This window comes from Pezoporus wallicus, unplaced genomic scaffold (assembly GCF_028554395.1).
Source record: "Pezoporus wallicus isolate ANWC-B61680 ecotype Strahan unplaced genomic scaffold, APGP_CSIRO_Pwel_v1 contig_6732, whole genome shotgun sequence".
NCBI classification, from domain to species: Eukaryota; Metazoa; Chordata; class Aves; order Psittaciformes; family Psittacidae; genus Pezoporus; species Pezoporus wallicus.
In genome coordinates, this window is record NW_026638638.1 from 2,274,708 (window position 1) to 2,291,401 (window position 16,694).

The following is a 16,694-nucleotide window of genomic DNA, read 5'->3' on the forward strand; positions in this document are numbered from 1 at the left end:
AAAAATATTTAAAAAGCAAACCCATTTATCGTATTTGTATTGGTGCGGGGCATTAAGTGCTGCAGCTTGGTTGTTGCCACAGAGCAGTTGTATTTCACGTGTCTTTATGTTTACCCGTTTTCCTAAAGCACTGAGTTTGAGTGTATGTCTGACAGTGAGACTTGCTGGGGAAAGAAAAGCAGACCCCCTCAAATGCTGTTTTAAATATTGAAACAAGTCTTAAATAAAGATATTAAAGTATGTAGTTCTAGGTAAGCGATTCAGGGTATCACAATGTTTCATTTAAGGCCTACAAAGACTTTTTGCCCTCAGGTGTTTTAGAAGAGCAATACAAAGTGTGAAAAAAAAATCCAGGTCTCTGATTTTGTAATGCTGGTATTAGAGTTGCTTGTACAATGTCCACTCACCCTCTGAGCCTATGCAAAATCATAGTTCAAATGGAATCATACACATTTGTTTGTTCCTCAGTCCTCTGCTTGCATTCAGTCCATTTTATAGAGGATACTTTTATAGCAGTCATTACAGAACTTTGAGCTTTGTTTCGTTTACTGCTTGAGTTTCCTACTGTTTATTTGCTGTGTAGTTTTGAAAGTCTGCACTAGACACAATTCCCTGTGTACTCTCTCAGAGTACACATTTACTTGTCACAGCATTCCTGTTAAAAATTGAATGATTTTAGTCTAGTTTTACACCTTAGTAGCTGAAATATGGAGAGAGTAAGATGGTAAAATGTAACAAGTTGGAAAAATATGGGTGAAGTATAATAAATTCATGTTTCTATCAGCAGTAGGTTATTTGGTATGGAACAGTAGAAAACAGGTTGGTTGAGAACTATCAAGAGAGGTAGTACTGACCTGAGCTTTAGCTCTATTAGCATTGCTGAGGGACAAGCCTCCAATATTTTTATATGGAAAGATGATCACTGCATAGTCTGGTTCAAGAAATAATGTTGAGAAATGTCAGCATTACAAGAATTGACACAGGCTTCTTTTGCCTGCTCGGAAGAAGTATGACTTCCTGAAGCCCTTAGCTTCAAGTGGTGTAATGAAGTAGGCAATACTTGATTTTCCAGTCTCACCTGCAGTGCTGTCCATCTTTTCCAGGAAGGCAGTTAAAATGGACTTCTGCAGCTTCTCTCTGGCATTTCAGTGTGCAGCAACTATTCATCAAACAGAATCTGTTACGGCTTTTGCTATTGAGAAACCACTTGACTGAGCTGTTGCAGTTTGCAAAAGGTTTCTGGTTACCTTTTCTTGCTTTGGGCTGCAAAGGGACTTTTATCAATCTAGTGTATCAGACGTGCTGTAATTGCAAAGAAGGGGAAACTTCTTTTTGTGTCCAGAGTATCTGACACCTACAGGAATGGTAACATTTTTTCTTCAGTCTGTCTGTTCAACCTTGGTTTTGAGGAATCAGGTGTTTTACAGCTCAAGAGAGCAGAAAAAGGAGAAACCTGTACCACGCTTGTTCACTTTATATGTCTCTAAAAAGTAGCTGGAGCTAGTGTCAATGAAGTGATAGTGTCTGCAGCCACAGGGTCCGTGTGTATAACAGTCCTGACGTAAGAAAACCACCATGAATCTTCCCCCAGGTGAGGGTCTTGAACTGTCACAAGAACTTTCAAAACTGTTTTTATTGTCTTCTAAAATAAATTCATGACTTGAAAAGGAAGGATAAGATGGATGACATGCTTTTGGTTTATTTTTTCTTTTTTTTTGCTTAACTATATTTGATACGCCTCTAGTCTAAACCCAAAAGGCAGCAGTTGTATCAAATGAAAAAATATGGAGAATATAGTTAGCTTGGGTCGTAGGAGACTTTCTAGTCTATGATTTAGGAGAATACAACTGCTATGACTTAGGAGAATAGAATTAAGAATTTGCTTTTTGAATGCAAATGCACAAAACCCCAACTGGTTCACTGTTCTTAGATTCTGCAGTTCTGTTCATTTATTTTTATGATTATCAGAAAAGGGACTAAATAGTCTGTTTAAAGTCATGTTATTTGTATATCTGGACACCTACCCTAAATAACAGAATTGTATTGGTAAAATACAAGGCCAGTGATTGAGGCAAAATGATAGGCAATAAATTTAAATATAGGCATAAGCAGATGCAACAAGTGAAGCTGGAAATGAAGCCATAACAATATTTCCTTATAGATATTACACCTAATCATATTGATAACAATTTTTTTGTTCTTCTTTCTCCCTACAGGTGATTCCAGCATTAACGTGCAGGCTCAGGAGGAGATTATTGAAATGAAAGATGTATTTTCAGTGAAACTGAAACGTCGTCGTTTTGCAGGGCAGAAAAAAGGTGGCACTTTGTTGGGTATCACAGTTTTTAAATGCTTGAATAAAGAAGAGAATAAACTAACAGACTGTGCTATCCATTTAAATAACTTAAGTGAAGATCATTGTCATTCATGGTTTAGACATCTAAAGGAAATTCTGAATGGTAAGCCTTGCGTTGGGGTTGGTGTCATTATTTCAGGCTTGTTTCTGTTGGTGATGCCTAAGGTTGAGTGAAGCTTAGAACAGTATTTTGCCTATGGAAAAGACAAATATGAAAATGCTGGAAAATGTTTACTACTGAAGTTTCATGTGTTGAAGAGTAAAATTTAGGAAAGTGACTAATACATCTGTAAAATTAAACAAATTGGTGATATTTTCTGGAGGTGTTTTGGAAGTTACTGAAAATAAGGATCTAGCAACAGAAACTGCACAAATGGCAGGTCCAATCACTCTCTGGGTTCACGCTACACTTGCTGACACTAGCTGGATATTTCCATATCTTCTCTCTGAGACATGTTTAACCAAAGGCCTGTCACTGTTAAGTACTACAGCATTAACCCTCAAAGCCCAAAACAAGTTCAGAAATACAATACTCAAAGAAGGGGAAAGTAGATGATTTATGTGCCTATATTCTATATGTTTCATTTGGGTTTTTAATTAGACAAAACATAAGGATCTTGCTATGTTCTGACTGAAGCGTTGTCAGGGAAATCTGTTTCATCAAGAAAAAATATTTTGCTGATGTTTCAGTTGGAATTGCAGCACATATGATGGTACTATATTTGTTGCAGTCTGGGAACTCTTCAGACTTCCCTGTGACTGTTTATGAGCTCCCGGTCGAGACCTGCAGGTTCTTTAAGAGACTAATGGGAAAGGCTTTCCTTTTCTTCATAAATTCACAGGTGGAAGTGCTCTTAAGGTCCTGTAGGACTCGCACTGTATAAGCTGATACAAGATGTATTGACACTAGCTGGCAATGAGAGGCAATTCTTTATTTCAGAAGTACCTTTCTGTGTTTGCCTTTGCTAATGCCAGTGCCAGGATGCTTTGTTTAACACATGACAATTGCATTTTTTTTCACGGAAGCTGTGTCAAATCTAAGGAAAAAACATTCACTCTTTAGGGTCTCCCTCCCCCCCCAACAAATCAAAGCTTTTCTCTGTAATTTAATACCATCAGTGTTGGAAAGACACACAATATAGTACACTTGTGATCTGAAAAAAACAAACCAACAAAAAATGCCTTCACAAAACAAACTCTCTGATTTAGCTCCAGAATGTGTGTCTGTTTACAGATTATACCAAATGAGCTTGTTACAGAAGAAACCCAATCCATCTTGTAACAAACTATTAAAACTCCAGCTGGATTGTTAATACTGAGCCAGATTGCAGAATTCAAATCTTTTACTCCTGTACTGTTAGAAACAACAGTTTCAATAGCAATTTATAGTATACTTTTACTAAAGTAACTTTGTCAAAAGCAGATATTAAGGAAAGTAAAATGACATGAGTTATTAACAGCACATTCTTACATTGTTTGCTTACAATATAGTTTGGATTTTCCAAATAAAAATGTGCATTAAGAAGTGCCTTCCCTTGCCCTTTCTTGAAAGAGTTTATCACAAAATAGCTAAATCTGCAGAAGTGCCAAGATTCCTGCAGATCTCCAGCTACCCATAAAGGCAAGGACATTTGCATAAGGAGCAAATGTCTGTTTTGTTCCTAGATTATCCTCCATCTATCAGGAGCAGTGGTACCATATGTTCACAGAAAAAAAGCAGCAGTATCTCTTGCTCAGGTTGCCTTGACTTCAAGGTGCAGTTTCTGTTTTATAGCTTTGTAATTGGAAGCCACCTGAACCTGAAAAAGAGCATTCTGGGTAGATACTCAAACTGCCTTTCTATACAGAAAATCACCGGAAAAGCAGCAGTATTTCTACATTCAGTGTGGCAGAGAGGCATTATCAGTAACTCAGGGCTGGTTTAGTAATAGTATAATTGAGAGAAAAAGTCCTTTGATTCAAAATGTACCAAACATTGGTTAGAAGTTCCCAGTGGGCTTCAAGTCTGGACTACAAGTATAAAATGCAGATAAGTTCTGTTGATTCCCCAGTAACTGAAATCTCAAAAGGCACATTGATATATCTCTGCTTGAAACAGTGATGAATTTCCATAGTTTTTGCTGCAGCTTGTTTTCATGATAGTGATGATGGTGTGTTTGTTAATGAAGTCAAATTGGCTCCTTTTTGGTTTCCTTATGAACTGCAGGAGAAAGCTGAAATTTTGTCCCTCTAAAATAGTCAAAATTTAAGTGTACATGTTTGGGGTTTTTTTCTATTCTCTCTGGTCACAAATTTTCATCAACTTCTGCATTATTTACTTGAAGCAGTTTTTTTATTGCTTCTAGGCTGGACCTAATGAAAAGCAAGTGATTTATCAAAGAGTTTATATATGCTTGGGTATGGCTGTCAGTAAACATGTGCTTTCATTTGTCAGGATGGCTAAATATTGCTAACAGGTGTGTTTCCTCTGGAAATAAATGCAATTTCTATTTGTTTGCATTACTCTTTGTCAGGTTTTTGGATTTTTGTGCATATACGTTAAGGAACACTAATAGCAAGTTTAGCTCATATCATCACTGACAGAGTTTTATCTGGAGATTTGTTCTAATGAAGATTTCAAGATTTTTCTGAAACACCATGTACATGGTTTCTCTTTCACTGTTTTGTGTCTGACATGGATGTTTCTTGCATTTTTCATGTTCATTCTTAGTGTTTTCATAGTGAGTATCCTCTGTTACTTTGGATGTGTTCAGTGTACTTCAATTGAAAGTTTAACTAGGTTATAACTTTTCATGATTCCTATCATCATGTAAGTAAGCACACAAGTACAATACAGCTATTTAGAGTTGAATTATAGTGGATGGTATTATGGTTGTGTGTGTGTGTGACAGTTACAAAAAGCATGTGCTACCATCTTCCCACTTTTAAAAAAGTTCTTATTTTCCACGTGATGATGTTGCTGTTCAGGTGCCTGCCAGTTGGATATAAAGAGCTTGCTCAAAGATATGGTGTTCAGAAAAACTGACCTTCTGTATATCACATTTTTGTTAAACTGACACAGAGCAACCACTGCCACTTTAAGGCATGCACCTATGGAGCTGTGGCTCTGGACTGGCTCCTGAAAAGCACGAAGTTGCAGTTTAGACAGCTTCTAGTATGCTGCTGATCTCACATCGGAACTGTTGTACTACTGACTCTAAGCGATTTCCATTTATACGTCATATCTTTTTGTACTGGACTTATGGGCATGTACAGTTATGACATAGTGTGTAAGTGGAATTCACTGTTTTGTTTAAAATTCTCTGTGCATGCAAATACCCAGTGTTTCTTAAAGTGTTAAGATGGGTGCAGAAGTGAGATAAAATGCTTAATTATAAAATCTTTCCTTCCTTTTTTCTTTTTTTTTTTAGCATGATAAGATTTATTTTTATTAACAGTTGATTTGAAAAAGTTTTACAGAAAATCCTCTGTAAACTAACAGAAGACAGTAAATATGGTTGAGAATAAATGATAAAGTAGTAAAAAATGCATGAAGTGCATTTTATTTTTATCTACTCTTCTGTAGCATCTTTTATAATGGGATTTGATATGAAAGTCTGAAACTTCATGCATGAAGTTTTAATTAAACCATTAATGTTAAACATTAACTTTGGTTAGTTAATATTAACAGTGGTGTCTCCATAGTTACATTATCAAATCTCTCTCATAATGTTAGTTTTCCTCATGTATAATATTCCTAGTGTCATATGAAGCATTTATAAACGTATTCAGTAATGACATGATTCCAGGCTCTTAACTTCTGTAACATAAACCCATTTCATAACGCTAAGACCTGAAAGCAGCACAGATGTATGTCTGTGCATAGCGTCTCTGCTGCCCTATGAGCCTTTGTTTTCAGAGCACCCTGATTGACCCACCACCCTTCATGGTTCACTGATTCACTTGATAGATCAAGTTTAAACTAGTGCATATTAGCACATTTGTTAGTACTAGAGGAACAGTTGGCCTTCCTGCTTTAGGCTGGTGGTTCATTTCAAATGGAGCAGCTACAGAAAACAATAACGGAATACCAGTTAGAGAGAACACCAAAAGGCTGACAGACTGAAATCAGTTGCAGGCTGTAGTAAATGACATTGATTCATTCATATAAGTGTTGTTAAAAAGAAATTAAAATATTATTATTTAAAAATACTTTTAAAGGAGTTTCACTATATAATTGTGTGAAAGTTTAACTTTTGACTGTTATTGGCTATTCTTTCATTAAAAGCAGTTATTTGGTGTTTCCAGAGCATGCTGGGAATGAAAAGGGATAATTTTTGTTGTGATCATCCTTTCATGCCAGTTGGCAGTCACAAAACCACATCAGTACAGTAGCATACCGTATCTCTGCTCAAATGCCTTGTCCGTGAGACATATTTCTGTAGATAGTTTACCTCTCTAAAAAAGTGAATTGATGTTCAAATAGTCATAAAGAGAATATTCTAGCACTTTTATCCCGTGAATTCATTTGATTCTTGAAAATCTCACAAGGATTTATATACTAACACTGATCTACTTTTCAGGAATCATAAATACAGTTCCTGGTTTAAAATAATTTAATAAATGAATTTTTGATTAAAAACAAAAAAGCAAACCCTCTCCCCCCCCCCCCCCCCAAAAAAAAAAAAAAAAGAAAAAGGAAAAAGAAGTCAAATTTTTCCTTAAAAATCTCGGATTTTTTTTTTTTTTCCCCCACCAGCTGAAAGCCCTGTGTTCTTTCTCCTACTTTTGCTTTAATTTAAAACTTTATATTGCCACCTGGTGCTTAAATTTTTACACCTAAACCTCAAAACCAGTTAAGAGAGATAATGTTTGCTTTTTCCCCCCTTCAGTTTTCTCCTAATTGTTGTTTAGCAGTATTGTAACTCACACTGTCTGGATAACAAAATTTGACACTTCATCACCCTTCCCCACTTGTACAGACTGTACACTCTATACTTTCCTATTCTTTCCCTCTGCTTTGTATGTTAGAAGTCTGTGTGTGTATATGTATATATATATTTACATTGAAAGGTATACTTTACTTACAAATCAATGACTGTAGTCAGTTTTTACAGTTGTATATCTGGGTGTTGGCGTGGGTTGAGATTCATTTAGGGCTAGCTGATCAGTGACATGCACATGACAGAACGTTTAAATATTTTCTCTTTTAAATGAGGAGTGCTTATTCTTGCAGATTTCAATTTCATTTCTATTGAAACTTTAGGTAAGGTTATCACATCACAGAAATTACATTTTCAGTCTTACTATTTTTATGACTTCTAAAAGACTGGAACAATACCAGATAGCAGATTTCCATTAAGTGTTTTGAGTAACAATTAATATGATATCTTTGATTTGTGTGTTTTAATAGTCTTTGGGAAGTTTTGTGTAATCTTGTTTATTTGTGTTGTAATTCCTATGATTAGAAATTACCTAGTGTACGTACCTGCAGTGCTTGTTTCCATTTCCAGAGAATCCAGAATAATCTAGGTTGGAGGAGACCTCTGGAGAGTCTCTGTTCCAGCTTCCTGCTCAGAGCAAGTGAGCTTCTAAATAAGATCACATTGCTGAGAGCCAGATCCAGATAAGTTTTGAAAATCTCTAAGCATGGGCATTCTAAAGACTCTGGGCAGTGTGATCCATGGCTTAACTGCCCTGATTGTGGAGAGTGGTTTTATTTATTTCAGATAGGAGTATTCCTTGTTGCAACTTATGTCCCTTGCCTTTTTGTCCTTAAACCTGTAAAGAGTGTGAGTTGGTGGTCTCCATTGCTCCCATAATAGGTACTTAAGGATGGCACCTAAATAGCTTCTCAAGGCTACACAAAGCCAGCTACCTCTCTTTAGTTACAGTTCTCCACTGGACTCACCCCACTTCATCAGTCTAGTGCTGGGAGGACTAAAGGTGGATGCAGTTTTTGAGATTCAGGTTCCAGAGATGTTGAATACAAGGATATAGAGATGTCCTTTGAGCTGCTGGTTTTCCTCTTGTTACCACAACCCAGTAAGTGCTTGTTCTTCATGGCGTCAGTGGCACACTGCCTACTCACGTTCAACTCCTTGTCCATCAGAAACTTCAGATGCTGTCTAAAGAGGTGCTGTGTAATCAGTTGATCCCCAGCCTGCAGTGTTAGGGTTTTGCTGGGCCAGATGCTGGACTTTGTGTTTGCCTTTATTGAATATTTTGAGGCTTTTGTCAAACCTTTCTTGTAGCTAATTAAGGTCCTTGTGAACAGCAGACCTGCCCTCCAGCACATCCACTGTCCTCACCAAGTTCTCTATTTTCTATTACCTTTTAAATAAGGTACTTTTAAATATAGGTACTAAGGCTTATTCCTGAAGACATTCAGGATTCATGAGACCTTGAGGATTCATCAGAATTAATTTGCCATGCAATGACCTAGCACTGTGTGTAGCATTTTGCCATAAATATAATTAGAAATCTTGTTCTTTATGTATGCTTTCAGGTTATAGCAGCAAACCGGTCCAGTAATTTTCTTCAATATCTTTAAGAAATCTTCTAAGATTTACAAACTGGATAAAGTGCTAGTTTTCACTTCCAGATTCTTTGATGTGTTGAAATAAGTGAAAAAAAATGATCTATGGACCTCTATAATTGTTATGTTTTGATCTGAAGGAATACTTTCCCCTTTGATGCTGAAATAGTATTTAGCTTAATTTCTCTGAGGAATTGTTCCTGCTCAGTTGTTGAGGTAGAGTAAGTGTGAAGAGCTTCAGGAAGTCCCAGCTGACACTCTGAAACTACATGTGGATGTAAAAGTTGAAGTAATGCCCTGCAAGGGGCAGGAAAATGTGCTTAAACTCTTGGTTCCTTCTGGAGTTGTGGCCTACTGCTAATTTTGTTCTTGAATGTTGAAAGCAGTAGTCTTGTCAGATATTCCAGCATTCATCAGGCTAAGAAAGCAATATTCTAACCTGATACTGAAGGAAAATTTAGAATAGTTCAAATCATATTAAATCATTAAATAACTCCCAAAGAAGCAGCAGTATTGCAAGCCACCACTTGCTTCTCGTAGCAGACCAACATTAACTGAATTGTGGCCGTTGTAGGAATTCTAGGAAAGAGAACTTGAAGGTAGTGTTACTATTTTAGTAGGAATTATTTACTATTCAACAAAATGCCATATTCCAAATAATAAAGTTACTTCATGGGATCAATGTGCAAGACTAGGTACTGTTTGCATAGCAGTATTTCTCAGTGTTGTTTGCTCAGAGTCTATGACTTCGAAGACCTAAATGTAACTTTTTAAAAACTAAAATGAACAATAATTATCAGATTTCTGAATTATATTACATAATTTCTTATTCTTTTATATTTCTTTGGACCTCTTTCAAGGGTATTTCCCTTGCTCTGTTTGGTTTGTAGTCTCAGAAAACAAAAGCATTAGATGGTGGCGCCAGTCTTGTGGGTGTTACTGTCGTATGCCTGCTGGGAGTGTTTCAGGTTAAATTCCAACAAAGATATATTTTAATACTTGGGGCTTTTGTTGCCCAATCTTACAACTTCTCCACGTTCACTCTGATTCTGGGTCAAGGTTTTAACTCGGTTATGACATACGCCTTTATTTCTGGATTCTACAATGTTTTGGTTAGTTTGTGATTCATTTCTACTCTTTATTCGCTGTATCACACACACAGTACCACAGTATGCTAGAGATTGGAAGGGACCTCGAAAGATCATCTCGTCCAATCCCCCTGCCGGAGCAGGAACACCTAGATAAGGTTACACAGGATTGTGTCCAGGCGCTGTACACACGAAAGTAATCAGTACTGTAATTTTAAGGTAAATAGTGCACAGCCAAGAAGTAATTGAGACCTTTCTTAGATTATAATTTATTTATTCTGTTAAAGTACTGCAGTGGTTCTAATATTAAATATTTATTTATGCTGTAAAAATAACTGGGCTGTGTGCAATCTTAAATGTTTTGTGTTTTCTTTTTAGGCTTTCAGAATAGACCAAAATCCTTAAAAGTATTCGTTAATCCAAGCAGCCACAGAAGAGAAGCCACTCATGTTTATTATGAACAAGTTGCACCTCTTTTTAGGCTTGCTGACATCAAAACCGATGTCACAGGTAAGTTGCTTCAAAGGCATCGTCTAATCTCTTGTGAAACTAGTACTTAAGTATGCAAGACAATTTGAATTTACTGCTAATCCTTCTTGGCTTTGCCTGCAAGTACTGCGTTTGGAACTGTAATATAGCATATTTTTATTTGGTAAAAAAATGTATTGTTAAATCTGTTATTGAATAGTTTTCCCCTATAGTTATCAATACTAGTAATATATTTTCTGTGTTTTGTTTTTTTTTAAAGCATTCAATCTATATAAAGATATTATCGTGTAATGTCTGACAGTCTTTTATATGCTTGTTGAGCTGTTCCTGCGTTCTGAAAACACGTGTCCTTAGATACTACTTCTTTTCTGAGAGCATCTATTGGCCTGACATCATAAGAGGATCTTATCCATAGGGCACATTATTTCTGGATTCTGATTCAGTTTCAGGGATGACCTGGAAGCCTAAGTGATTAAGTTCTGTGCTGACAAGAGCAATTCTCATGAGGCATATGGGCATGACTTGGTGTCAGGAGAATGCGAAGGTACAACTTTAACGTTGTTGTGATGCTACCTTCTGCTCAAAAGTGGGTTCCCTGTAGCAGGTTTAAATTTAAGGCCCCAACTTCTGGCAGAGTTCTACTTTATGTCCTGAATTTGCCATTTTGCTTTTTCATTTGATTTTCTTAAAGCAGTAAAATATTAATGATCTGATTATTACTTCTGCCTCCTTCTGTGAAGAGACCGAAACTTACGCTGCACCAACTTTGGTCCCCAAAACCGCCCAGGTTTACAGAGAAACTATATTAATATTTCGTATTCCAAATTTTTTTTTTTTTAATCCGTAGTATTATAATTCCCTTTAGTACACTGCTAATCTTTGATAATGCATTTCATATCCATGTGAAGTATAAACTTGGGTGCAAGACATTTTAACACCAAAAAATCTTTTCCCTATTTCTGTTGTAATTGGCTGGCAGAATAATCAGTTCCAGCTTAAACAAATTATAAGACAGAGGGTTCATCCTCAGTTGTGCCTTGAATGTCTTGTGACATCATGACTAGGTCAGGTTGCAGGCCAAAAATCATTCTAAGCAAATCTGATTTAGGCATGAGGATACAATAATGCAAGAAGTGTTTGTATATGAGATTTATCTTGCTAATTTTATTTTCTGTACCTATGCATTTTTTAATTACTTAGCCGACAGTTTAAAGTAAAATCAGTTGAAGATTAAAGACACATAAGTGTGAAAAATATTCTGTGTTAGAATTCCTTAACTTCCTTAATTGATAAGGGAATGCCAGCAGCTTTGTATAAGTTTTGATGCTCACAGATGTATTTTTCACCTGCAGGGCATAGATGATAGTGTAAATAGATTAATAATAAACTGTCTTCTTAGAAATTAAACTTAGCAGACCTTAGGTAGAGATGACTGCCTGTCATATTGTTAAATTAATTATGACTTTATTTTAAACAATTATTTAAACAAAACTACCTGTTAAAAATTTTATTCCTTACTACTGGTTAGTGTTTCTTTTATCTTTACTGTGAACAGAAGCTTGTTTGTTAGACTCTGTTAAAGGCAGCATTATCATTAACCTGTCTATGATTACATTTTTAGCTATGTAATGTCACCTGGCGTCTTAAACCAGATCTGTATCAGTAGTCTTTTAAACTGATTAATAGAATTTAATATGAGCTATGAACGTAATTTGTAGCCATTTTAAAAACAATTTCATAATTGAATGCAAACAGTTTAAAACTTTTTTTTTTCTAGAATTTTTCTTTTAAATTTTGATAAGCAACTTCAGGTTTCAGCCAGATAACTGTTTAATGGCTTACCCTTAAAAAAAGGTTACTTTAGCAATGTCCAGATACTATTGTGCTTATTAGCTGCCTAGCACTCCTCCTACAGGCAAAATGCGAAAACTACAGCTTTAAATGGTAGGAGAGAACTAAATAATTAAGAACTATGCATTGCAAAAAGAAAAGGGGATGTGGTGGTGGTGGGTGCTGAGTGAAAGTCCTGTCCACTGGTATCATCTTCTAATAAAACATACATCTTCTCACATACATATATGTAAAGCTTAAATTTCATTGTGCAAAAAAATCTTAAAGCAAATTTGAACATCTGAAGTGGCTTCCACCTCATATAAAAGACTTGCAGGTTACTAAAAAAAAAACCCAAACCAATAAACTTTGACAGTGGAATGCTTGAAGACAGAGGTCTTCTCATCCAATCCTGTGTTTTCATAGCTGGCCCTTGCTTCTTATAAGATCAAGGTTGCCTGATCTTATTCTTCATTGTAACTTCTGTTGGAATAAACTTTAATTTAGAACTTTGGAGTGGAGGTGGTCTCTCGTACTTGCAGATATACAGCAGTGAAAAGGCATGTATGTAAATGAGTGAGTTCTGAAATAGCATTTCTTTTATCCAAATATGTTTGAATTTGGTGGGGTTTTTGTTGTTGCTGGGTTTTTTGTTGTTTGGGTTTTTTTTTTTGTGTTTTTTTTCCCCAAAAAATTTACTTTTACACTAGAGAGATGTTAACATCAATAAAATTAACCAAAGTTCTTAGAGTGGGTTGTGGTTGTTGTTTTTTAGGGTTATTTTTGTTATATGGAATAAACAAATCTCTTTAAGTGTTCAGTGCAGTTAGAGGGAGTTGGCGAATTTAAACTAAATCAGTACTTTAACTGTAGTTAAGGCTAAGCAGTACTTAAAATCTGGTCTTTATGCAATCTTTTAAGTGTTCATCATCTTGAGTGCTGCAGCTGGGATATGGCTGTTAGGACAAGAACAGTGACCCTTCTAAAAATCCAGTTCAACAAAGGCTTGCTCCACAGTTGCTGTACCTACAAGTGCTGGCAAATACTGATAATTTGTTTTATATGTTTTAAAAATATGTAGGTACCTTGCGAAATCTTACACATAATAAAAATAAGTAAAGGTAATTGCAACAGGGTGCTAGCTTGTCTCACTTCTCTTCGTAATTTTGAGTTTTCTGTTTATGCACAGCTACAAGCTGGATCTTGAGGCAAAACCAGTCTTCCCCATACCCCCATTTTTTAGGGCAGAATCCCAAACGAAAAGAGTGATTAAGAATTGGCCAAATAAAATTCGTTTAAACTTACTATACAGTAAGTAACTTTAATATATTTTTTTTTATCCAGTGTCAGCACCAGTTAATCTGCTCTTATCATTAGCGGTTTTAATCCTATTGACATTAGTCTGTGACATGAGTGCCAGTATTTATACATGTCACGTAGAAGTGTTCTACATTTTGAAGTGTTGAACTAATTCTATGTTGCTTTTTCTTTCGGTAGGGGCTGAACCCTTAGTTTGTTGTTGGGTATGGGAGATAAGGTGTTAATGATGTTTTGGAGTATGTGTGTTCAAATGAAGTATGCTGTCAGTGCCCTTTTTTCAGAATGCTATTATTTGAAACTTAACACATACTGGAATTTACAAGTTGGGAACAAAATGTCCTTGAAAATGGAGAAAAAAATAATTTAGTTGTGTTAGAAATAGTTGAAAAAAGCATCAAATAATATTTTTCTGATAACGCTTTTGTCAATACGTCATCTGAATCCTTCTGAAATGGTTAAAAAAAGGCCTTTCTTCCTCTTATCAAAATTCATTGTGTGGGTTTTTTTGGTTTGTTGTCTTGTGGTTTTTTTGGTGTGCTCTTTTTTTTTAACCCTTCTTCCCTTGAACTGGAACAGGACCACATGTTCAAACATCGAGCTTATTTCCAGATATCAGAATTACTTTTGTGTCCCTCTGAAGGTTGCCTAGCCTGCAGGAAACTTTTTATGCATGGTCTTTTTATGCTTGTGTTAGATATTTTAGCTTTATGTTTTTTCCTAGTTGATCAATTTTCTGTATGTTCTCAGGAAGCTTTTCATTACCTCTTTGTCACAATATTTGAAAATAGATGCTGTGTACCTCATTCTCTTATCAAATGTTAGTTTTCTTGGAATTATCTACTGTTAAGCCTTGCAGTAGTCCTATATAATTTCCAAACTTAAGCTGTTAGATGCAAAGAGGATGGAGTTGCCATCAATCTGGTCATCTGCTTTTATTGTTTTCTCTGTAGACAAGTCCTCTTTATTTTCATGTCCTTGTTCTTTGAGTGAATCAATTTTGTATTAGTAAACGTAACTCGCGTGCATTACGTTAGGAAACCACTAGACATGTTTTCTTTTACGAAATGAAATCTTATTTGCTGTACCATTTTAATTAGAGTGTACTCATAACTTCCTAAAAGTCATCATACTCATTTAAGAAGGCATGTTGCCTGTTAAATAACTGTAGGTTTTCATGGGAAGTTTCTTTCACCTTTAAGCAGTGGTAAAAAAAATTGAACCTTTATGGTTTTATTGGTCAGGTTTTTCTCACAATTTACAGATAATGATAAAAGGATAGTTCCCATCGGTAAAAGCCAAAACTGAGTGTAATAGCCGAAATATTGCACTTCGATCTTCCAGAAGAGGTCCTGCAGGCAAGGAAATTCTGGAAATAATTCCTGAAAGCTATTCTAGTGATAGGTATTTTGGTAGCAAAATGATCATTCTCTGCCGGTGATATAATCAAAATAATTCTAGGTTTCAATTAAGAATTTCCAAAACACGAGGCTGTGGCTGGGAGATTTTGAAGTTTTATGTTGATATATGATGGTTTAGTGTGAAGTGCAAGAATTTTATCACTTTTAATTTTATTTTCTTTTTTGTAAGAAAGTTATATATACGCTCACTATCTATATGGATTTCTCTCTGCTTGTCTACATAGGGAAAGAAAGAGGTTTTCAGTTCTTGTAAGCAGCGTCTAGTCTGTAGAAATTCTATTATGATAGGTACAGATACGGAATGATTGTTTTAGACACCAAGACTAATAATTTTAACAGTGTTTAGAAACACTGGAGCTAAGCCTTGAACTATGCTAGCACCAGGGACAAGCAAGCATGAAAGATTAATGTAATTTTGCATATAATGATGCACATTCTTACACAAAAAATCCATCTGCAAGTGTCATGTCAGTCAGCAAAAATCTTTGATGGGTGGCTGCAGCTGGGTTGTCTCTTCTGGCAAAGCTGGCCTAGAAAATGCTAAATGTAGTTATGATGCTCTGTGCCATCTGCAGTATGCCAGTTTATCCTGTCTTCGCTGGCATTTACAGTACTATATAGGGTATCAGCAAACACAGAGACATCAATGTAGAGTGACAGATTCATTTCCTCCAGAGGCTATGAACTCTGGTGTATACTTGTGCCACCTTCCTCTGTGTGTTATTTTCTGTTGTCACTGGTATTTGGCTTGATTTCATACTTCCGTGTTTAACTCCTCATATTTTTGATTTAGCAATTTGCATATCCTAACACAAAGGCAATTAAATTTGATTGATACTGAAATAATTCAGTCTTAACTGAGGATATGCTTACATTTTCCTGAAGTTTAGCAACTGTGTCAAGTGCTGAAACTTGCATTTTGATGCAACAAACGTTTTCTCTGATTCTCTGAATTTAAATGCATTAAATAGCCATGTGTCTGATAGCGGCTGAGTTTTAATGTGGCTTTCCTTTTTGCTACCATAACTGTAAAACGTACCTTGTCATGCTTATAATGTGGTTCATGATTTAAAAACTAATCTGATTTGAACTACTGTATGTTCCTTGTGTAAAAATTTAAAGAATACCCTAAATTTATTGAATCTTCTAATAATTAAATACTGTCATTTTCTGTAGTAACTGAATATGAAGGACATGCTCTCTTGGTACTTAAAGAATGTGAACTCCAAGCATTTGATGGGTAAGTTTTTCAGTGACAATGAATGTTAGTAAACCTTATCATGTTAAGTTTTTATTTGTATTCCAAAACTGTGCTAGTAAGTATTTGATGAGTTATGCTGTTTCACTTATACATTAAGCCTGAGAAAAATCGGTTCTTATTAGATGCTTTGGGTTTTTATAGCTTACTGACAATAGGTATATGTTTTAGATTTGTAAGTATTGCTAAATATACATAAAGCTTTTGTAAATGTGCTTCATGAAAGTGTCAGTCTGTATCTGCAAGAATGGCACTCTGTTTCACTCTCTCTATTCAAATGGTTCCAAAGGAGAACATTTTATCTGAAAGTAACTTGAACGTTTTTTCAATTAAAAAAATAATTCAAACTTCCTTCAAGTTCAGTGAAAATTCTTGTTCAGTTGTTTTTAAAGACCTTGCTATGAGGATTAATCCTGCA

At 35.6% G+C, this 16,694-nt stretch overlaps 1 protein-coding gene across 2 annotated transcripts in view; it reads left to right on the forward strand.

Moving 5' to 3' along the window:
- CERKL (ceramide kinase like) overlaps positions 1 to 16,694 on the forward strand; it is a 55,432-nt gene that overhangs the window by 22,525 nt on the left and 16,213 nt on the right. For both annotated transcript variants that reach the window (XM_057411704.1, XM_057411705.1), the window contains 3 exons: positions 2,217 to 2,459; positions 10,340 to 10,471; positions 16,195 to 16,258. In XM_057411704.1, the coding sequence (XP_057267687.1) occupies positions 2,217 to 2,459; positions 10,340 to 10,471; positions 16,195 to 16,258 (439 nt within the window). The remainder of the gene's footprint in view (positions 1 to 2,216; positions 2,460 to 10,339; positions 10,472 to 16,194; positions 16,259 to 16,694) is intronic.